Raw genomic sequence first — 24,645 nt, 5'->3', positions numbered from 1 at the left:
TTTTTTGAGACAGGGTTTCTCTATCTAACAGCTGTGGCTATTCTGGAACTCACTCTGCTGGCCTCATACTCACAGAGATCCACCTGCCTCTGCCTCCCAAGTGCTAGGACTAAAGACGTGAGCTACCATGCATGGCTAAGCAGCAAGCATTCTTAACTTCACTGGGCTTAAAGCTTAAATTTCAATATGGAAAATTTCTCTGGACAGGAAGTAACTAGGAGCCCCATGTTCCACATCAATTGCTCACATCTTGCTTTGGTATGCATGTAATATAGGTAAAATTTTACCAAGTAGGTATACTTGTATCATCCATACTCTATTAAGATATGCAATTTAAAACTTAAAATATAGAACAGGGCTAGCAAGATGACTCACCAGTTAAGAGCACGTTTCTCTTGCAGAGGACCCGTGTTCAGTTCCCAGCACCCGCATGGCAGCTTACAACCATCTGTAACTTCAGTTCTAGGGGATCCAACACTCTCTGACCTTTCTGGTCACTGGGCATGCATATGGAACACACACATGCAGACAGGCAAAATACTCAATCACATGAAGCAAATCTAAAACATATAAGTATACGTGTGTGTGTGTGTGTGTGTGTGTGTGTGTGTGTGTGTGTGTGTGTATGTGTATGTATAATATTTTTATATAGAATAAATATAATATATAGTTAATATATCCATATATAGAATGCTTCATAATTTTGAATGTTATCCATATATAGAATGCTTCATAATTTTGAATGTTATCCTGCTCAGGGGCCATGTTAATAAGTACCACATGAGCTACTGAGCACTTAAAATGTGGTTAAGCCAATTTGGGATGTTCTATAAGTGTAAAAGTATACACCAGATTCCATTACTCAATACCAAAACACCAGAAGTAAAATACCTTGTTAATTTTTTGGTGTTTCTTTCACATTGAAATGATATATTGAATATATTAGGTTATGAACATCATTTGTGTATTTCTGCTTTTTAATGGGGCTAGTAGAAAATTTTAAGGTATATTTGTGACTAGGACAGTATTGGTCTAGATTTTAAAAAAAGTACAAGATGCTTTTATTTTGAAATACAAGCTGGCAGGGAGCTGGTTTGTGCTTTTCAATTTGGCATTGATAATATCCGGTGTAAAGTGTATCACAGAGTACTCTGGGAAACAGTTGTGCTAGTTTTGCTGGTAAGATGAGAAACTTGTTGGTCTGTTTCATGACTTACTTAACAAATGTAAATACTTCCTTAGTAGAAGTTTGTTCTTAGTTTTAAGAATTAAACTATTTAGCCTCCCAAGAGAAAGTTTTTAGACATGCAGTCGAGGTTTATATTTTTGTTTTATCTCTTCTCAAAGAATTTATAGTAAATATCTTTGACTCTCTATACTTTGGTTTGCTCAGTTTGCTTCAAAGATTAGGCTAGAGTTGCAAGCGTTTATTGGAAATGAATAACACATGTAAAGAATCTTTCCTGTCTTTGATAGGGTAATCTGGTTAATGAGAAGTCATTCAACTATTTTTCCTATGTGATCCCTAGATAAATTTATAATTTAAAATAAAATTAATGAAACTACCAAATGAGAATGTTTAACTTTTTAATGACAAGTTTTAACAGATTAGTTTAATGATGCATAGTACTGTGCAATATTTTTATTACATCATGTCTTTAGAAAAGATCGCTAAGCACTCAGCATCTGAAGAAATTGAATTAAAATGTTGATTTTAATTACTTAATTTTTTCAGAGTTTTATTAATCAAGATAAAAGAAAAACAGAAGATGAAGATAAATCACAATCATTTATGGAGAAATATGAGCAAAAAATCCGACATTTTGGTGAGTCTACTACTTAAGTGTTCTTCTTTATTGTGTTTGATATCATCCGTATGTGTATAAAATTGACCCTCTAAAATGAGGTCCAAAAACCATGTGACCAGCTCCACATGTGTTGTTGCTTGTGGCAGGGTTGACAGATGTGCTTCAGACCTTGCTTATATCTAAAACTAGGTTGTAAAGAGCACAGTTCAGTCTGCTAATGCTGCTTTCTGTGATGGTATCACCGTTTTGCATTTCTTGACTGATTGTATGTTTTGTTTTTTTGTTGTTTCTTTGCTATTTTTTCTTAGCATTAAAAGATAAGCATTCATTAAAAATTTTATATATTTTCTTTTCATGGGCAGTGGGGAGGGGTCAGGTGCCATGCCACAGCACATGTGTAGAGGACAGAGCACAACTTGATGGAATCAGTTTTCTCCTTTTCCACTATGTGGGTTCCAGGGATTGAACTTCAGTCATCAGGTTTGGTGCAAGTACCTGTACCCACTGAGTCATCCTGCCAGCTCCAACACTCATTTTTTTCCTTTTCTCGGGTTTAGATAGATGATGTGTAATTCATAGTTCCTTGACATGTTGCTCAGATAATACACACACACAGATCTAAGATACAACTTTTGACATTTTTTAAGATTTATTTTTTAATCTTTATGTGTATGTGTTTGTGTCTATGTAAGTATATTCCACATGTGTAGGGGACCCATGGAGACCACAAGAGGGCGTCAGATCCCCTGGAGCAGAAGTTATGGTTGATTGTGAACCACCTAACCATGGGATCGGAACACACACACACACACACACACACACACACACACACACACACACAATAATGTCATTTTTTAAGATGTTTTAATCTTTATGTGTTTATATCTCTGTAAGTATATATCATATGTCTAGGGGGCCCATGAAGAGCACAAGAGGATGTCAGATCCCCTGGAGCAGGAGTTAGGGGTGGTTTTGAGCCACTCAACATGGGTGCTGGGACAGGAAGCACTCCTAATGACTGAACTTCTCTCCAGTCCCAAACTGGCTTTTTCTATTGTGGGAAGATGGGGGGGTGGGGGGGAGTTGAAGTAAATGAAGGATTCCTAGGGGAGGAGGCAATGTTTGAGTTTGTTTAGGAAGGGAAGATAAGGATTTTCCATGGAGATTAGGCAACAGCATTAGAAATTGCAGAATGAAGGCTGGAGAGATGGCTCAAAGGTTAAGAACGCTGGTGGTTCTTCCAGAGGTCCTGAGTTCAATTCCCAGCAACCACATGGTGGCTCACAACCATCTGTAATGAGATCTGATGCCCTCTTCTGACCCCCAGGCATACATGTAGGCAGAACACTGTATACATAATAAAATAAATCTTTAAAAAAAAAAAAAGAAATTGCAGAATCAGAAAATACATGCATGATATGTTCTGAAACTTACAAGCAGTGTGATACTGCTAGATTGAAAATGCTGCTTGGAAGTGTGAGGAATTGAGTGTCAGACCATATTTTTTTTTTTTATTCGAGTATTGGGTGAATTAACAGACATTGTTTTTGTTGTGTTTTATTCATCAATGGCATGTTGAAACCTTTTTCCATTTGTGCCCCGTCAAAGTATTTTTGCTTCAAAACGAAAAACTGTACTTAATTCAAGACTAGTTAGTACCTGAAGAAATCTGGGCATGATGGCATGTGCTTGTAATCCCAGCACTGAGGAGGCTGAAGCAAGGGGATCACAAGTCCGGGGCTAGCCTGGACTACGAGACTCTGTCACAAATAGCCAAAAAAACAAGAAAAGGCTAGTATTTGAAGAGCTAAACACACAAGTTCACGTTTCTACATGTATCATTGTGTCATTTCATATATAGAAACAGAAGGAATAAGCAGCCCTCTCTTGGATCGATATTAAAGTCTTTAAACCAGCAGGGTCTTGAATCACAGGGGTAGAAGATAGTAATTTGTAAACGTGTCCTGTGTTGTCAGTTGCCCTTCCTACTTCAGTCCTGCTACCAAGACCCATGTGTTCTGCTGCAGGAACATGATGTGCCATCTACTGATACTTCTTTCTGGACACACATAGCATTTGAGAGAATAGTGTCACTAGTGGTGCTTTTGCCCAGCTGGCATTCTGTAAGCTGGTTGCTTTGAAGCCATGTCACCTAGTAAGTGAGAAATAGTACCTTCTTGTGTTGTAGATTGAGTGCTTCGGTTAAATGCAGTTCTGTGTGGGAAAACATCCCAGCTTCACAAGAGGTTGTAATCACCTGACACTGAGACTCAGTCTTCAGTAGACCCTTCCTCACTGTGTAAAACCGGCTGTTTCTGAGTAGTCCATGGTAAGACCAGAGAATTTCATGAGTTCATGTGCATCATTGATTTTGATATAAAATGAGCCAAAAATGTGGTACAGTGACCAGTCCATCTAGTACACCCCAAATGTAATTTGGTAGAAGCATGCATGGTAAGAGAGAGGACACTTCCGCTCTAGAAAGGCTTGTTCATGTGAGGGATTATTGATCCCTCCAAGAAGAAATTGGACCAATGTACTCAAGCTGCTGCTTTATGACTGGATAATTAATTCTATAGAAGGTGGTGCCATATTGGCGTTTTAGCATGAGTTTTTGCTCCTGAAAAGTTTGGTATTCATTGATGCTACTGGACTAGGTTACCGAAACATCCTTGATGAAAAGATTCCATGTTCTTGAGTCCATGTATAATCTTAAGCCTATGCCTACCTAAGACATGATCCCTTCGTTTATGAAACTGTTGTGTGCTTAATCAGATGGCCAGGAAAAAAAGGCTGGCTTGACATCCATCGGTGATTAATAAGTAGTTGTTTACCATTGCATGTTGTGAGCTTCCAGCATCTCATCTTGTAATACTAACCAGACCCTTGCTGTCTTCAAATCCAACCAGACTTATAGCCACTCCCAGATTCACATTGTACCTGTTTCTTAGTGGAAATGCACATTGGCTTTTCACTTTGGAGGAGATACCCTACTTGCTGCAGCACATTGGATCCACAGAAATGTTCCTAAGGTAGTAGGCTCCCAAACTTTTCATGTGTTTAACTTTCCACTCTCTGGCATATGTGTATCTTATTATATATAACTAGGCATCTGGGGCATCTGCTACTTCTACTCGCCAAGTTCCATGAACATAGAGTGGACTAAATTTACAGTTACAGAGGTGATGAGAAAGCAGAATCCGCATTACAAAGTGATAGCACAGTTGATAGAGGCCTGAGACAAGAGTTGGAAGGTTTGATGCAGTCCACCTTTGGAGAAAGCAAATGCTTACGCTAGTGTATGCTATTAGGAAAGAAAAAAGGTATTGTCAGACCGATAGGTATATTGATGAACTCCTTAAAAAACATCTGGAATGGCAGCTGTAATTAAAGCTTCCAAGTGGAGACTTTCCAAAGTTGGATTCCGTGTAGACTCTTAAAGAGGGCCTGGTGAAGGTGAGCTGTCTGTGTAGGACAGCAGGCACTTCAAACCAATACTTGTCTCGTTTGTACTTCGTTCTTCGTAGTTCTTCCCAATTCTCCCTTGTACTGTTGGGTGACTGACTCTTTTCTCCTGTTGCTTTTTACCCTTCTGCTTAGATGAAGTTTACCACTTAAATGGTACCATTGTTGCAGGGTTAAAGATGATTGAATCTGACTTTCCTTTACATTTTTGTTGGTTGGTTGATTCATGCTTTAGAAGTCAAAGTGCTGATTTAGACACAGCTTGTTTCCTATTCAAATTCACAACCGTTTACAGTTATTCAGCGGTTTAACCCCTTAACATCACCGTCTTTGTGATTCTTGGAGCTGCTCTTTGAATTATGCATTGGTTTTTCAGAGCACATCATTCTCCCTTCCAGCCATAGTTAACTTTGATTCAGCTTTTTTGAATCTCTGTAGAATGTGGTCACTGGGAAATTTATCAAAAACTATAAACATTTGTATAAAAACTTTTTTCATTTATAATATCTCGATTCTATTCACTTGTGCTTTACTTTAAAAAAATTAATATCCTGTTTTTAAAAAACATGCTGTGAAGTACTGAATTAAAATATAAAATTAAATGAACTGAAAACATATGTATTATAGGATTTAAATTGTCTCTGTGATAGAATTACATTTTTTTTTAAATTTGGGAACTAAGTTCTTCACAACAAATATACTTTTTATTACCTGAAAAAATATTTTAAGGTTTTATTCTAAAATTTTGGCATGGCTTAATATTTAAAAATGTATTTAGTATATAGTAGTATAGCCACTGAACTTCATGGTCAGTTTGATGCCAGAGAAATGGGAAGTCAGAGGAGTTTCTAGAATACCTGATGAGGTAACCTGAAATCTCAGAAGCACTGTAGGGTGGCAGGGAGAAGGATGGATTTGGTTTTTACCAGCATGACTGTACATAGGCAGGGAGGTGAAAACCACTTATCTGGTGATAGGAACACAGGAGCACTCAGGCAGGAAAAGTAGTCAGTTTTCTCAAGGGTCTTGCAGCCTAGCCAGAGGAGTTGTAGCAGATAGTTACGGTAGATGGTATAAAATGTTAAGTGTATTCTGTAAAGATAATGCAGAGTGTGTGTACTGACTTAAGAATCAGATAGACCATTGAGAACTGATGACATTTAGATGTATGTAATTAACTTAATTTGTCCAAGTAAGCTAGTCTAAGAATTCAGAGAAATCGGTTAGTTTGAGTGGTTGGCTTCTCCTTAACCAAAAGATTGCCTTAATAAGTATTTGCTATATGAGTGAATTATTCACTGTTGTGTTAATACATGCTGTCAAGTATTTACTAGGTGAGGCACTGTTGTAAAAGCTTTATATGAATTAATATCTTTAATTCATAAAAATCCTTCATGTCAGGTACTGTTTTAGCCCTACTCTACGTGGGAAGATACCGAGGTATATGAGGGCACTTGCCCGAGGTGAAGCTGAGGTTCAGACCATCCTAGATTGTGTTACTCTGTTTACAAATTTCAAAATAACAGCAATTTCAGATATGTTCTGTTCTTGGAACTCTGGATTCTCTTTAAATACTTCCTTATAAAATTCCATACCTTTTCTCTTTAAGACCTAGATGGACTACTTGTAACTTCATAATTTCATACTAATCAAGATCTAATATCTTTGTCAAGTCTCAAGTGGCTTAGGTATTTAAAAAGATAAAAACTTCAGCTTGTAACAGATTGGTAGCAACTGTTATCAGTCCTTTTCATACTGTCTTTAATTCAGAGTCCAAATGGACAGGGTTTTGTAAATAAAGTCATAATGCTGCCAAAGCCATCCTGGTTCCATAAGATACTCTCAAAACAAAGTATGGGGAAAGAGGGGGAGGGGGCAGAAACTGCCATAGGAGTCATTTTATGTCTTTAGGTATAAGAAATAAGGATTGTACTTTCATGAGCTCAGATTTTCAGCATTCATTAACTCCTGGGGAAATAGTTTTAAATAAATTTGCAGAATCATTCTGTGTCTCAGAATCTTCAATGACCCAACTGTCAGAAAAGTATGGTGCACACTTCTAATCCTATCACTGAGAGGCAGAGGCAGGAGAAGTTTAAAGATTGAGGGATTCTTGAATTATGTAGAAGACTCTGCCCGCCCCCCTTTTTCTTAACTAAAAAAAAAAAAAAAAAAAAAAAGACTAAAATTGCCCCCAACTTTTTTCTAAAGATAGTATATTTTCAGCTGGTTCCCCACATGTTGCAATGTAAGGTATTTGTCCTTGGTTTTGATCTTATGTTCTCATATGAAATTTAGTATGTAGGAATTCATTTTGTGTTGAGAGCTAAGCTTTATTGTCATATTCTCAAGACAGTCCTATGAAACTTCGATAATGGCTTAATAATATCCGCACTGTTTTTGCTCTGTGTGTAAACTAAAGTTTCTGACATTGTGATACTTGGTTCATTCAAATGTAACCCTGCACAGCACACTCCAGGTCCCATGTTGCTTGGCAATAGTGTCTTTGTTAAATTAGGTAAAGATGCAGATGCATGCTAAGTACTACTTAAATTCGTTAATATCTTGAAACAAAATGGCAGCGTTTATATATGTTCAACTACTTTTTAAAAAAAATAATTGTTTACTGTATACACTGAACAGACAGTATTAGTATTGCCTAATGTGACTAAAATAATTGCAGTATATTAGTTATTATAATACTGACTTGCTTGTTTCCTAGTTGATAAAGTTTCCTGATCTGATGTCTACATTTGACTCTATATCTTGGACTCTTTAAAAAAAAAAAATAGAGATATTCTAATTTATTTTGAATGTTTAGTAAGCCCTTAAATTTGCCACTTATAATTTTTAAAGTCTTGCTTTTTAAAAATTTTTGTGCTAGAGATTGAGCCTCAGGCCTCATGCATACTAATAGGCAAACACTTTGATCATTGAACCAGCCCCAGCCCCCTTTTTTGTTTGTTTGTTTTGTTTGTTTTTTTGAGACAAGATCTTGCAAAGTTGCTCAGGCTGTCCTTGAACAAGCTCTGTGGCCATCTGCAGTCTTTGGCTACTCAGGAACAGATTCTTAACCATCTTTCTAATGGAAAGCATTCTGCTCTCTTAGTAAATGATCTATCTCGAAATATTTGCTCCCCTGTAACCTTAAGGAAGACCAAGTGTCACAGTGTCTGGGGACTTCAGGCATTCCTGTAAGCAGCGGAATTCCACTGGTCACTCTTCTGAAGTCAGGCTATCTGAAATAAAACTTGCTGTCGTTCAGTCTGCTGGGTATTGCTTTAAGAGGTATTAGTGCTCTTGGCTTGCCCTGTCACATACATACTGCTCTGGTACTGGGAATTGTCTTTAAAGAGAGACATTTAGAATTCACTTTTTGCCTCACAGGAAGGAAGGAAATAATTGACATTTGTGATTCAATTCTCTTTTATAGGTATGTTGAGTCGGTGGGATGATAGTCAGAGATTTCTGTCTGACCATCCGTACATTGTATGTGAAGAAACTGCTAAATATCTTATTTTATGGTGTTTTCATCTAGAAGCTGAGCAGGTATTGTATGAACCTTGAGTGTCTGGAAACTTTAATAGAATCAATCCTTCCTTCCTTCCTTCCTTCCTTCCTTCCTTCCTTCCTTCCTTCCTTCCTTCCTTCCTTTTTTCATTGTTTACTTTAAATGAAAGCAGGAGGTTGGGTAGTGGTGGCAGACACCTTTTATCCCAGCACTTCAGAGGCAGAGGCAGGTAGATCTCGGAGTTCAAGGCCAGCCTGGTCTACAAAGCGAGTTCAGGACAGCCGGGGCTCCACAGAGAAACTCTGTCTTCAAAAACAACAACAACAGTAAAGAAGGCAGGAAGGTCATTAGAAGGAATTGTGAAGTCCTGCTGTTTGTTTGCCAGCTTACTGCGAGGGTTTACTGTGGTTGTTTCCAGTGCGTGCGCTCTGCCATCTTCTCATGCACTCTAGTCAGAAAGTCACCTTTGAAATTTCTCATGGAGTAATCATGATGTGAACCAAGCCAAAAGCATGGAGTTGTTCTGGTCCACATAACAGCAATAAGACGACATTCACTTTATGTCTAGCTAGTCTTTTACTTAATAAAGAGTAAAATCTAAAGTACTCTAAAAATTCAAAATTTGCCTCAGTACCAATTGAGTCTCTTTCCAGAAGTATTTTCTGTAACTCTGGTATGTGTCTTTTTCAGAAAGGTGCTCTAATGGAACAAATAGCACATCAGGCTGTGGTAATGCAGTTTATTATGGAAATGGCCAAAAACTGTAATGTGGATCCAAGAGGCTGTTTTCGTTTGTTTTTCCAGAAAGCCAAAGTAAGTAGTTACTTGGTATTGTTAATTAAGAAGGTTGGACTGTAACTGAGCTCTCTTTGTTCTGTACATATCAGGAAGCTATCTGGGTTACAGGCTGCTAAATGCTGTAGGTTTTCTAGTGAAAAGAAATGTACAGTATTAGTACTTAGTACATATAAGCTAGTATAGTGCTTACATAGTATAAGTTAGCATTTATAATACAATGTAGTATTACAAGTCTTTGCTGATTGAGAGTTAAAATGAGTTAAGAGGCTACACTAGACCGTATATTTAAAACTCATTTTTGAAACTCATGCAAATTAATGTGACTATCCTGGAGTACTTCATCATTTACCCATTTATTATATAGAGTGTTTACTAATGGAAAGCAAAGCCATTTCAAATGTAGTGTTGAGCAAAACAGATATAGCATCCTCCACATGTAGAATTCACCGTTTAAGAAACCAAATTTGGCCAGGCAGTGGTGGCACATGCCTTTAATCCCGGCACTCAGGAGGCAGAGCCAGGCGGATCTCTGTGAGTTCCATGCTGTGGGATAGTCTGTATGTCAAGTGTGTTGCTGATTGGTCAATAAATAAATTACTGGCCAGTGGCCAGGCAGGAAGTATAGGCGGGACAAGGAGGAGAATAAAGCTGGGAAGTGGAAGGCTGAGGTGGAGACACTGCCAGCCGCCACGATAGCAAACAGCATGTGAAGATGCCGGTAAGCCACGAGCCACATGGCAAGGTATAGATTTATAGAAATGGATTAATTTAAGCTATAAGAACAGTTAGCAAGAAGCCTGCCACGGCCATACAGTTTGTAAGCAATATAAGTCTCTGTGTTTACTTGGTTGGGTCTGAGCGGCTGTGGGACTAGCAGGAGAGAGAGATTTGCCCTGACTCTAGGCCAGGCAGGAAAACTCTAGCTACAGTTTGAGGCCAGTCTGGTCTACAGAATGAGTTCCAGAACAGGCACCAAAACTACACAGAGAAACCCTGTCTCAAAAAAAAAAAAAAAAAAAAAAGAAAGAAACCAAATTTGTAATGAAAAAATATAAAATATACTCAGGAGGCTGAGGCAAGAGGATTATGAGTTGGAGGTCAGTACAGGCTGAGATAGTAAGATCCTGTTGAGGGACAGTAGAGGAGGCAGGAGGAGGAGGAAGCAAGCATGCAGCCTAAACATCTCACATTTAAGGATGACTTCCAGAAAGTATGTGTACATAGAATGTTTGCAGCTATTGTATATTTATGGAACATTGTCCATAATCTAGGAAAATGTTTATGTTACAAGTTTAAAATAGGAGATACATGGTTTATAGACACATAATGTTGGCCCTAGTAAAGAAAATATACTTATAGAAAAATTACTGTTTCATGTTTACTGGATCAGTAATAATTAAAAGTTCCCTAAGAAGCAAAGCAGTAAGAATTGAATTCACTGTTAGAAGTATACATTAGAACAACCCCTTTGGAAGTATTTCTGCTGGAACTGAGCAAGTGCACATCTGAATAGCAAGACCATTTTGAGGAATGCACCATAGAGAGCAGGTTCTCAGCATGTGTTCAGGGGCCCTGACAGTTGGGAGGCCCTCAGTGACAATGATTTCATAATGCTCCTGTGATATTTGGTGGCTGCTTTCACTCTCACTGAGGAGTGTGCAATTGATGCTGAAGCAAATGGTGAAGTCTTTTACCGTCAGTTAAGCCAAACATGAGAGATTTGAGGAGACGAAAAGCATATTTCACTGCTCTCACCTGTTGGGGGAGGGTGCTTTAAAGAATAGTTTTTGTCTTTTAAATATTACATATTGTGTGTATGCAAGTTTACTTATATAAAGTGTAGAGGCCAGAAGTTGACAACGGGTAAAATCCATCCTGTTTTCCAAGACAGGGTCTCTCAGTGAACTTGAAGCTGGCCATTGTGGCTAGGCCAGCAAGCCCCCAGGATCTGCTTGTTTTTGTCATCTCCCCCTTCCCTCTCTTCAGTGCTGGGGTTCCAGATGTGTGCCACCATGCCGGAATGTTACGTGGGAACTGAGGATCCGATACACACACACACACACACACACACACACACACACACACACACACGTATATATGGTTTCTTGCACATTTCATCATACATAATTAGAAGTTAAAGGGAAATACACCAGAAGTTTAACTTTGGCTATGCTTGAGTGGTAGAATTATTAAATTCTATTTTTAAATGTAAAAAAAAACTCTGTGAAGTGCAGTCTTATCCTACAATTTCCTACAATCTTATCCTACAGTTTATAGTGGACTTTTAATAAACAAATGACTGGGTTGGAATTTTAGCTAGGCTTATGGTAACTAAATTTTTACTTGACTCATAGAAGCAATAAAAGCTATACCTTTTAGTGATACCTTAATGTGTTTAAATCAGTACTTAATATGTAATGGGACATTGCCACACTACATGTAATTTTTTTCTTTAATAAAACAGAACTGAAAATAATTAAAAATCTTCAACCTTAACAGTTTTAATATTGACAATTAGGCAGTAATATTCATTGGGTGCTTCTGTCATGACAGGCACTGTTTTAAGATTTTGCATGAGTTAACTTATTAAATCCTTCTGCACTTTATGAAGATTTTTACTCCTGTTTTGTAAGGGAGGAAACTGGCATAAAGAAAATAAACAATGTCTTGTCATTAAACAGAGTCAGGTCTCTTGAGCAGCCTCTCGGCGTTAGGATTACAGTAGTCAGCTATCATGCTGTTTGCCTTGGATAGCGATTACCTTTGGATGCAAGCATTGGACAGTAGTAGCATAGGTCCACACAGTACTAGCCAGCTATTACTACAATGAGGTGTTAAGCTTAACGAGGAAATTATCCAAAAAGATAGGATATCCTCCCAGAACATAATTTCCATTGTTTATGTAACCCAGAACTAATCTACAATCTCAACCAAGTTCTACAACCTAACTTCCATTAACAAGATCTCTTTCGCCCTTGAACTTAAAGCCAGCAAGCATGCTGTTAGCACAGTGCATGTACCCTGCCAGGTACACATAGAAGGAGCATTTAAAAAGAGGCCTCTGTCAGAGGATGGGGGCTTTTCATGGAGAGCTCCTGCATCATTGGATGCCAGAGAGAGAGCCCCTTCCCTCAGCCGAAGTTAGCATGTTTGTTTCCAGATGCCAGACACTGGCTTAACTAGAACACTTAAGATGTCCTTACAGTAATTAAGCTGAATGTTGAGTTTGTCATGTATAACTTTTACAAATAGTCTTGAAAGGTCGGAGATGGACTAGATAGGTAATAGTGCCCCCTCCCCAGTTAAGTGAGAACAGAGTGAATGTGAGAGCTTGATAAAGTTTGTTTTGCAGTTCTACGGGTTGAGCCTTGCACCTACTAACCAAGTGCCCTACCCTGTCTCAAAATAAAAAGTTATAAAAAATAGGTGGTTTTTTTTGTTTTTGGTTTTTGTTTTTTTTTTTTTTTTTCAAGACAGGGTTCCTCTGTAACAGTCCTGGCTGTCCTGGAACTTGCTCTGTAGACCAGGCTGGCCTTGAACTGACAGAGATCCATCCACCCAAGGGTCTCACTAAATTGCCCTGTTCCTGGTAAATTCACTCTTTTGCCTACCAGACCTTGAACTTAGTGTTCTCCTGCCTTAGCCTCCTGAATAGCTGGTCTTAAAAACTCCCACTTTGTGTGTTTGTATAAGGAGTATTGTTTCCTTTTAGTTAATTTTGTTGAAGAAGAAAGAAATATAGAGCAGACCAACTCTTTGTAAGTGTTCCTGTGAAAGGAACTGTTCACAGTCTGTGAGGAGACTGTACTGCGTTCTGTATTTTCACTATTCTTTGTTGCCTCTACTCCAGCTCTGTTAGGTGCTTTTGAAATTTACTCTGTGGTTTAGGAGTCCAGAAACAGTCTTTCTTTTTTGTTGTTGTTTTTCCAAGACAAGGTTTCGCTGTGTAGCTTTGGAGTCTGTTCTGGAACTTGCACTGTAGACCAGACTGGCCTGGAACTCACAGAGATCCACCTGGCTCTGCCTCTCCAGTGCTGGGATTAAAGGCATGCACCACTGCCCAGCCCAGAAACATTGTTTTTGTTTGTTTGTTTTTATGTTCTAGGCAGAGGAAGAAGGTTATTTTGAGGCATTCAAAAATGAACTTGAAGCTTTCAAGTCAAGAGTAAGACTTTATGCTCAATCACAAAGCTTTCAACCTGTAACAGTTCAGAATCATGTTCCCCATTCTGGTGTTGGATGCATAGGCTCCTTAGAATCCTTATCACAGGTAAGCTGGAAAAGGGAATACTCATTTCATAAATGAACTCACATAATTTTGTTCTTTAGGACCACTTGTGCATAATGTATGTATGACCACTTAAAATTTTCTTGACTCAAAAAATAATCCTTAGTGTCGATGTGGTGGCTCGTGCCTTTAATCCAAGTGCTCAGGAAGCGGAGGCAGATGGATCATCTCTGTGAGCTTGAGGCCTGATTGCCATAGTGAGCTCCAGCCAATGAGGGGTATGTTGAAAGACCCTGTCTCCAAAAGAAATACTTAATAATAATAATAATAATCCTTAGTCTTATTTCATTCCATGCCTTGGCATTGAGTCTCTTCTGTCTCTTAGAGACACCAAATTCTGTCTCATCTTAATGTGGAAAAGATGAGCTGTACCTAAACATTTTTAATGTCAAGTGTTAATCTCAGTCATAAACTCAGGGTGGCTCCCCACAGACATCTCCTTCTGAGTAAAATACGTTGTTGGCAGTTTTTTAAAGGATGAAATTAGCTTGCGAGCAGACATGTGAGTGATAGCTGAAGTGATCTGTTGCATGGCTTTATGTAATTAGTACTTTGTTAATGTTATATATCTAGTGAGAGTGTATGTACTGTTAGCAACTGTTTGAACTTCCTCAGAATCTGTTGTTAGATCAAGAGAAAAACTATGCTCTTAACACACACATACACAAATATCAGTGAAAAGAGGGGAGCAGACACTAGTGTAGCTGATACTACTTCCTAGAGCTTTAAGATACTGTCAGACAGTCCCTGCCCATTGTGATTTTAGAAGTAGCCACTTAATAGAGCCCAGTTATCTCTCATTTCCAGGCTCCAAGATTTTAAGACCAGCTTTAGCCAGTTTATTCTGTTGTCTACATTGGGAGATGGAAAGTGTCATTCAGAAGACAATATGAGGAGAGGCCTGTATTTATCTTTAAGCCTCATAAAATGGTAAAAATTGAAATTTCCAATTTCTTGACCTTATGTCACTATAATTTTACCATTTTAGTAACGTGTACTTAAACAGCTGTTAAATTTTACACAGCACTTTAACCTAATGTAGTATCTAAAATAGTAAGGAAAGCAACTGGTCATATTTAACTCAACCAAAAACATTTTCAGGGGTGTAAATAATCACATTCTGACTTTAAATAATTACTAGTGTTCTCCTTTAATTGGACATGTCAGGAATAGCCCCCTGAAGAATGCCTACAGATTGCTTCTTTATTTTTAATTTTTTAAGATTTATTTTATATGTATGAAAATATTTTGCCTGCATGTATATATGTGCACCACATGTGTGCCTGGTGCCCACAGAGGGAGATCAGAAGAGGGCTTTGGATCCCCTGGAACGGTTGGTTACAGATGGTTGTAAGCCACCATGTGGGTACTGGGAAGTGAACCCTGGTCCTCTGCAAGGGAACATGTGCTCTAAACTGCTGAGCCATCTCTCTAGCCCCAGATCACTTCTTTAATGTTCCTTAAATACTGTATTGAGAAGTAGCACATGAGAAAGCAATTTTTTCCAAGGGAGTTTTATGATGATGTCAAAGGCAGTAGATAAACCTAAAATTAGTCACCTCATGCATACAGAGGAATAAGAGACTAAGATGTCAGTGGTTCTTCACACATATTAAAATATAAGCAACGTGTATTATCAAGATGCTTCTGGTTTGAGAGAAGTAAGTCATTCTTATACATACCAGTTAACAGCTGACAAATATGGCTAGGCCTCCGTTGTCACTTGTGGTAGAGAAGGCTGGAGTCATATAATTTTGTCACTTGAATTATTGCTATTAGCAGGAATCTTCATACTTAATTACTCTGGGTTCATAGACTAGTTGCTCCTTACAGGGTGAGAATTTAGGTATTCTGACCGGGACTGCCTCAGGGTGAGGAGTGCTGCTGTTCAAGATAAGATTATTGACTAGATGAAGGAAACAGGAGGAGGCCATCCAAGGGATCAAGATGACAGTTTTGAAGTCTGAAAACAATCTTATTATAATAATGGTATACCATTTTTATATCACTTCATAGGTTGTACAATGTTGACATGTATCGTTTAATTACAGTGCTGTGGGATGTCTTTCTGTATGCTGTGAATATGTATTACTTCCATTGGCTAACAAATAAAGCTACATTGGCCTGTGGCAGGGCAGGATGGAGCCAGGCGGGAAAATCCAAGAGAGAGAGTGAAAGGAAAAAGAGTAAGGGGAGATGCCAAATTGCCATCCAAGGAGCAGCATGTAATGGGATGCAGATAAAGCTGTGGAATGCATGGTGATACATAGATTCATAGTTATGGGTTAAGTTGTAACAGCTAGCTAGCAAGAAGCCTGAGCTAATAGGCTATAGAATTTGCAATTAATTTTAAGCCTCTGAGTGATTATTTTATAAACTTCAGCTACACTTCATGGGTTGTACAATATGTTGACATGTATCATTTAATCTTCTTAAATATGCTGTGATTATTTAAATTCTTTTTTTTTTTTTTTTTTTTTTTTTTTGGTTTTTTTGAGACAGGTTTTTCTCTGTGTAGCTTTTGCGCCTTTCCTGGAACTCACTCTGTAGCCCAGGCTACACAGAGATCCACCTGCCTCTGCCTCCCGAATGCTGGGATTAAAGGCATGCGCCACCACCGCCTGGCTAAATTCATTTTTGCGCATAAGTAAATTGAAATTTTCAAAGGTTAAATTACTTTGCCCAAAGCCAACACAGTAAGTAATGGGGCTGATACTCTGATTTCGAATGTCCTTCCCCAGTCTTGGGAGTCATACACTACAAGTGGTCATGCTTTGGGGGAAAACTGTATACTGAGACAAGTGAAGTGCTGAGAATACTGACAGACAGACAGACAGACAGATAGGGCAACCTGTGGAATTTCAGTGTTACTTAGGGTAGGGATATTGATTGCTTTTAGTTCTGAGTATCATGCTAGAGTTACTGTAAGTTTGGTCTTGAAGGGCTCTGGAATCTGAAATGGATATCAGAAAAGACTTAGCACTACTTTATGGAAACAGGGTAATATAACAAGAATATTGACTTTTATAAAGCTCAGAATTCAGGAACACTCTTGATTTTAGTTTTTATAGTGAAAACCAGACCTCTGAAACACATCATATACTGTCATCCTTAGCCTTGATAGGACTCAGCAGTGGCTTCTTGGAGCAGCTGCTTCATGTTCAGTCTCTGGATTGGCTTCTAATGGTATTAAGTTGTGACAGATTTTTTTTTCTCCCTGAGTATTAATAATACTAAATAGAAGCATTAAAACAAAAAATATTCTCTTGGAAATCAAATTCCTACCTAGCTTTTGGCTTTTACTAAAGAAACCTATCTCATTTGGATAACTTTGCTCATTAATGTTTATTAAAAAGTAAATGAAATTAGGTAGTAAAGGTAATAAAAAGTCCAAGTCACTGGAAAATATTCAGAATAACTGAGGAGAAAAAAAATTATTTCAAAAGGAGGAAATGGCCAAGTAAAGTCTTAGGTTTTAAGACCTTACACTCATACCCATGGAACATTTAAAAATCATGCATTTAGTTTTGCATTAATTGAACAGTATTCTGAACTCATATTTTTTTTTTAAATGTAGGCAAAAGTACCTCTCGGGAAAAGTAAAGATTTTTTTTCTTTGTTTACTTTACTCGGTACATGGATTTTGCCTTTATTAAAATGTTTTACATTTATAGTACTTAACTGTTGTAATTAGTTATCTTAAGGATACATTGCTGACTAAAAACTGTATTTTAACAGATTTTAAAATTTTATTATTTTACGTGTATGGGTGTTTTGCCTAAATACATGTCTGTGCACTGTGTGCATGCAGTACCCATAGAGGCCAGACAGGCTGTAAGATCCCCTGGTCCTTTGGAAGAGCAACAAGTGCTCTTAACTGCTGAGTCATCTCTGCGGCCCCCCAAAAGTCATATTAATTAAAATATAATGCTCATGGGGAAATTTAGCTTTGTATGGTTAAAGAATTAAAATTAGTTTTGTTGAAAGGGTTAAAAAAGTGTGGTACTTGTTACATTTCTGTTGCCATATATCCACTCTTGTCTTTATCACATCATCCTACCCTTAGTTCTTTGTGTTTCAGCCCGAGTAGACTCCAAAAGTCCATTTTCTTTCCTATTTTGTTGTGCTTCAGAGGAACCGAGAGCATGAAGCCAGGTGCGCAGTTGAGTGTCCTGGTGTGAATGAGGCTGCTTCTCAAGTGTTGTCCCTGTCCCTCTCTCCCCAGAATCCAGATTATCTTCAGTATTCTATCAGTACACCTCTCTGCAGTGTCAACTCAGTGCTGCATAAAGAAGATGAGGAGAAAATGATGGACACTGTATAACTCACTTAAGACTGCTGAGGCCAAGGACTATTTTGTTACAAGAAAGGAAGAGCTTGGCTATTTTCTTGACACTTTTATGGGTGCTGCACTTTATTTTTGTTCGGTTTTTGATGGGAGGGAAAAGAGTACTGAAATGTTTTGCAACTTTTTTTTATGTGCTGCTAGGGTTTTTTGTTGTTTTGTTTTGTTTCTGAAGGGAGGAGTGGTACCATATGTTGCAGGAGGTCAAACTGGACTCTCCCCCACCCCTCAGTTACTAAATTTGCCTTTAACTGTTCTTAATTTTGAATCAAAGTATGAAAATCTGCACAATGCAATGTTTACAAGACTGGCCGACTGAGGAGGCATCTGCTACATGGTCTTTTTACCGTGGATGTGTACATGTCCTACTTCATGGAAAGAATTAAAGATACAAATGTGCTTCTTATTTCCCACCGCAAAGTTCAGCTGTCACATCTGGTGTTGATCACATTAAAAGCAATAAATTAGTAGTGGTAACCTACTTTACTACTAAGTAAACTGGATGGCACAAATTATTGTTTTAAGGTAATATTTACGTTTGTATTTTCGGCACCACCAGTTAACTCCTTGACTATAAATTTGGTATTAAAAACATGACATTTACCCCTCAAGTAGTCCAAAACTGTTCAGAAGTTGACTTTATCCTGATGACTGTTTAAATATTAAGGAGTGTAGCATGTGTAAAAAGCGATACAGTTTTCTGTTTTTCCAACAAGATGAACTGCAAGCTTACTCTGATTTCTTTACTTGACATAGTCTGGGACCTCTCAGGGAGTAAGTTTTAAAAGAATAGTAAGGGCCTGTAAGAACAAACAGGAAGAGTAAGGTCATTGTTAAATCATCGTTATTGTGTGTTTCCGTCTGGTGAAGCCTTGAGAAATGTTGTAGCGCTAAGCTGCCTCGAGCTGCCAACCATGTCTAAGAACTTGATAACAGTCACCCTCAGTGGTGAGGATGGGTTTCACTCCCATCTGTTACTAGCTTCTAGCTCAGTTACGAGATGCTTCTGAGCTTTACTTCTTCCTATGTAAGTCACTGCAGATCCACCAGGATATTTGATGATTCTTTTTATTTAGAATTAGATGACAGTGCCAATTATGATATCCTTATTATTTGAGGATTAATCTTCGGACTTACAGGAGCATTAGCTTTGATTATTTTTGAGTGTAATCTTTGGCTCAGTACCCACTTCAATTCGTAGCAAATATTTGGAAAGTGGGTACCTGGGGTTGGGACTATAGGTCTCAGTTTGGGTAAGAAAATCATGTTCAGTGGCCTGCATGGGTCAGAGCTGTGACCTCGGCTTCATCTGTCTTCTGTCAGCCAAGGGGGCTGAAGTAGGTGATGGGTACCCAGTACTTGTGGAAATGGACTGGAATCATTGAATCATACTCCTGTAATGTCACAATCTTCCTGGTTCCCAGAATAAAAGTCTTTTTGTGCTTTTGATATAAATATATATACTCTATAATAAAATGTTTGACTAATTTATAAGGTAGTGCTCACTGGCTTGTAGTTCTTTTTAATCAGTGGCCTAGTCATGGAAGGTTTTTTTGGTTTTGTTGTATTTTTTTCCTCTCTTTTCTTCTTGTCTGGCGCATGCTCTCGGTTTTCCTCTTCCTGTCAGATGGACAGACTAGAAGAGAATGATCCCACCCTCCCTCACAGAAGTGGACTGGACTGACCGGTTCCCACTCCAGTTCATTCTGCCCACAGCCTGTCTGCTTTTCTGTGCTCAGCCAAGTGGTTGTGACTTTCATTTTGCCTTCTATAATTTAAGGGCCAAAAACTGGTGACAAAAAAAGCAGTAACAAAGTGAGTATATAATTAAAGTTTATTTTGGTTTTGTTTCCTGAGACAAAAATTATGAAAAAAACCTGTTCTTTGACATTTGACTAGAATCTTTTCCCAAAGGAAGTGTTCTGTGTTTCAGTGTGTAAAAGTGTGATTGATTTGTTTGGGGGAGCCACTAATGGATGTCATAATTTGCACTTAAGGATGGTAACTTACTCATTGCCAGGACTTTAGTATTAAGACAGTATATTGGGCTAGGTGTGATAGCACACTCCTTTAATCCCAGCACTTGGGAGGCAAAGGGAGGTGATCTCTGAGTTTGAGGCCAGTCTGGTCTACAGAGCCAGTTACAGGACAGCTACGTATAGAAGCCCTGTCTCAAAAAATCAAAACAAAACGACACAGTATATTAAGAGTCCTTTTATTTCCTTTATTTTGAAAATGTCCTTACTATTGAGAGCTGGCTGTCCCCTGCCAAAATAAATTTCCTCTCTTGTTTTCTTAAGAAGTAGTGAAGAATAGTAATACTTAGCAAATAGATAACTCATATTTCCGGTTAGAAAATTTGTCCCTAATCTATGAGAAGTTCAAACTAGTGAAAAATATTTGACATCAAAATATTCAAAGACTGCTGTTTTACTTGGTAAATCTCATGTGTTAATAAAATACTTTCTTTTTTTAATGAACTCGCTGGGGACTTAAGATTCAGCTCAGTTGGTAGAGGTCTTGCTTAGGATGCACAAAGCCCTGACTGTATCCCAGGCACCACATAAACAGGGCATGGTGGCACATACCTGTGGCCCACGTGCTGGGGAGGTGGAGACAGGAGGGCTCATGCTTTTCCTCAGCTGCATAGCAAGTTCAAGGCAGCCTTGTTGCTACATGAGACTCTGTCTTAGAAGAGAGAAACAAATAGTTGTAACTCCGTTTACCCTGTGAACTGTCTTTCCATTGATGGTAATGAAGAAAGTACTGCTTTGAATTCCTGCTCTGCGAGTCTCTGAATGATACCGACTGTGGTTCTTCCATCATTTCTGCACCAGGACCTTATAATATCCTATAATTTCTCTTCAGAAATATTAGGTTTTGTTCAGACAAGCATTCATATTATTTTTAAAGTGAATAAGGGCTGTTGATATGGCTCACTTGAATAAAGGTGTTTGCTGCCAAGCCCGACACTGCATCCAGTATCTGGGACCTAAATGGTGGAAAGAGAACTAAACTAACTCTTTAAGGTTCAGCAGACCTTCATACATGCACAGGAGAACACACACACAAACACATAGTTTAAATGTTTTTATTTTTAATTAAAAATTGTTTTCAATTTTTAAATGAATTACCATGCTTCCCCAAAGAGCACACACATCTCTGTTACTAAGTGGTTTTCATTACAGTGTAGAAATGTAGGCAAGGTGATTCTCAAGTTAATCCTGGGGTATTTTCAGAGAAAAACAAAAGTCAGTTTACTATTCTCAGAGTTAGTCACATTTCAGTTCTTAAACTGATGTGGTACAAAGGTGGTACTTGTCTGGATTGGGGTTGGGTTTCCCATTTGCATTTTCCAGCATACCGTTCACATTTTAGCAAGAAGACCCTTAGAGCCTGCAGCCTTCAGTTCCCACCTGTGGGGGAATGTTTGTCCTGTTTCATAGCCTTTCCAAGAAGCTGATTCAGCTGGTATTGGTTTGCTCGGTGTCAGTTAATGGGGAAAGTACAAAGATGAATAAGTGTTGGCTGTGGATTGCTTACCATCACTAACAGGTGAAAATGTTTTCAGAGGCCTTCCTTGAAGAACTAGACCTTTTCTAAAGGTAGAAAATGACTTTAAAATCCCTCTAGCTTTCATTTGGTTGCTCATGTTACCTTCAGACACTTGGAGAAATATGAAGCTGCTGGGCCAATCTACACTTGACCAGACACTCCTTGTATGCTGTATGTGGAAAAACTCGGGGTTTTTAGAGATCTTTCAAAGGGGATGGGGTGGCTAGAGAGATGAGTCTCTGGTTAAGAGCACTTAATGCTTTTGCGGAGGGCCAGAGTTTACTTCCAACACCCATGTCTGGTGTTCACAAGCTCCTGTAACTCTAGTGCCAGGAGACCTGATGCCCTCTTGTAGCCTCTGCAGGCACCTACACACATGTGCACATGCACACTAAAAATGAAACCTTTTTTAAAAAATTGCAGGGGAATGCTACAGATTCAGAAACTTTACTGGCTTTTACCAGTGCTTTTTGAGCCCAGCTAGACTATTTTAATTATTTTTTTTTAAATGAATCCTAACTTCCAGAATGAAAATCTTTAGTTGCAAGCTATTAATGCAGAAATTTTGTCGAAGACATGCTCCCGCCCAGGGCATTCAACTCCATGCATATTCCATGTGACACAAAAATAAAAGCTCTTGCACTGGTCACGACACATTTGCTTTTCAGCAGGATATATTCAGTAATGGTACTTTTTAAAAAAATTTTTATATGTATGAGTATTTGCCTGTATATGTCTGTGCAATGTGTGTGTGCATGGTGCCCGTGGAGGCCAGAAGAGGGCATTGGATTCCCTAGAACTAGAGTTACAGATGGTTATAAGCTGCCATGTGGGTGCTGGGAATCAAACCCAGGTCCTCTTGTAGAGCAGCCAGTGCACCTAACTGCTGAGCCATCTGTCTAGCCCCAGCAGTGATATCCTTTATCGGTGTCTGACATCAACCTATCCAACAGAAAACAGGTCCCTTTTGTCTGTTTTAATAGAAAAGCCATACACCATTCCCAAGTGGATGTATATACAATATCTTGGTTGTTCTGGTCACAGGAAAAAAAATGTCACTTCATGTTCTCCAATCCTCTAACCTCCTCCACATCTCCAGTGTCATGAAAGTGTGAATACATCAGTACAGCAGGAGAGAAAGAATGTCATAAGATGCTTTGTGGGAAGACCTGTTTATTAGAAAGGTACTGTTTGAAGACCATTTATTAGAAAGAAGCCAGTGAGAAGCCACAGCCGAAAACAGGAAGGGGTTGGGGGCCTATGACGGGACGACAGCCACAGTGCTGACATCACCACATGTAACAGAACCCACCGATCATTCCTAAGTGTAGGTAGTTCACAACATTGTTAGAAAGCAGTTATCAACATTCAGATAAGGTGTTACAGAAACATCAACAAAGGACAAGATGTTCATTGGAATCCTAATTGAAGGCCTAGTCCATTTTGAAAGATCAATGGTGAAATTTAAAGAGCAAAGATTGCACCCCCACTCCCAGATATATAAGAACCACTTGCTGGCATTTGTACCCCAAGTGTCTGAAATAAAATAGGCCAAAATTTCAAAGGCTTGTACAAGGGCTTGATTCTTTGATTTAGCACCAAGTAAAATAAAGAGTACATCTTCCTGGAAGGTAGAGTTGTTTTTTCTTCCACTTCTCATATTTTCTCACTTCGGGCCACAGTATCTAAGGACATGTCCTTACTCCACTAAGGAAGTGACTGGAGTTTTAAAATGGTTTCACAGGCTTGGTTTAGTGGTACATACCTGTAATTTAAGCACTAAGGAGGTTGAAACAAGAGGATCATGAACATGAAGCCAGCTTGGACTACATCATTTGAAGCAACCAACTAAAGGCTGGGGCCAGGAGTGGTGATCCACACCTTTAATCCCAGCACTTGGGAGGCAGAGGCAGATGGATCTCTTGTGAGTTTGTCTTGTCTCTGTCGTTCCAGGACAGCTAGAACTACATAAGATCCTGTCACAAAACAAAAGCAAAAGGCTAAGGCTGGAGATGGAGCACAGTGATAGGGTGCTTGCCCAGCACACAAGTTGGATCCACAGTGCTGTAGGTGGAAGAGGAGGCTGCTTAGATGGTACAAGAAAAGTTGTTCCCTTTGAAGTAGGGTGGCAACTGGTAGCACACAGTGATCTCAGCACTTGAGAGGCTGAGACAAGAGGGTCTTGAAATCAAGGACTCTGATACAGATATAAATGTCCCTGAGGGAACTCAGTTCCAGTGCTTTTTAACCCAGCCTGCAAATTCCTTTTGTTACTACACCTGTTGACTAGTTGACTGGCCTTTCTATCAAGGGGCTGTCCCCAGCATACCCCATCTACTTCAGTGGCAAACTACCTGGGGTGTTTGTTCTCTTACCCTCCAGTTTTCTTTTTACTACTGCTTGCTCATCAAGGCAGACTGTCCATTTGTGTGAGGGAGAGAAACTGACAGGCCCTAAAACCTAGTCCTCAGCCTGAGTAACGGGTGAGAACCTAGGACTAGTCCACTGTCGTTTGCCAGTGTTCCTCCCAGAACTTGGTTAACAGAAATCATATCCCGCAGTACATGCATATTTGGAAAAGAAAACAAGCCAGACCAAAGTCACATGCTCTTAAGTGTCAGTGGCTGCATTTTCATAGCAGATTGAAAAACTAGTAAACGGAGGGCACGGCATGGCGGCCTGTGCCCTTGCTTTCCCTGTAAAGGGAGCAGTGAGTTTGCATCTCCAACATCTGTAAATAAAGCCAGTTGCTTTCTTTTTAGAATCTATAGACAAGTCTCCCCAAATACCGCATCCCATTGGGCTAGAAGGGCATTCGCTTATGCAAAGGCCTTTAATGAGATATTTATCTGCCTCAAGTAATATGTAATTTTTT

General features: G+C 38.9%; 1 protein-coding gene across 1 annotated transcript in view; it reads left to right on the top strand.

Annotated features, from left to right (window-relative positions):
* Nucleotides 1–18,713, top strand: part of Cdc37l1 (cell division cycle 37 like 1, HSP90 cochaperone) — a 37,891-nt gene extending 19,178 nt beyond the window's left edge. Inside the window, exons 4-7 of the mRNA XM_059259249.1 lie at nt 8,707–8,822; nt 9,475–9,597; nt 13,688–13,852; nt 18,096–18,713. Coding sequence (XP_059115232.1) covers nt 8,707–8,822; nt 9,475–9,597; nt 13,688–13,852; nt 18,096–18,194 — 503 coding nt within the window. The 3' untranslated portion in view covers nt 18,195–18,713. The remainder of the gene's footprint in view (nt 1–8,706; nt 8,823–9,474; nt 9,598–13,687; nt 13,853–18,095) is intronic.
* Nucleotides 18,714–24,645: the final 5,932 nt, after the last annotated feature.

This window comes from Peromyscus eremicus, chromosome 1 (genome assembly GCF_949786415.1).
Source record: "Peromyscus eremicus chromosome 1, PerEre_H2_v1, whole genome shotgun sequence".
NCBI lineage: Eukaryota > Metazoa > Chordata > Mammalia > Rodentia > Cricetidae > Peromyscus > Peromyscus eremicus.
Note: the sequence above shows the minus strand (reverse complement) of the source record. Positions and strands in the feature narration are given on the sequence as shown.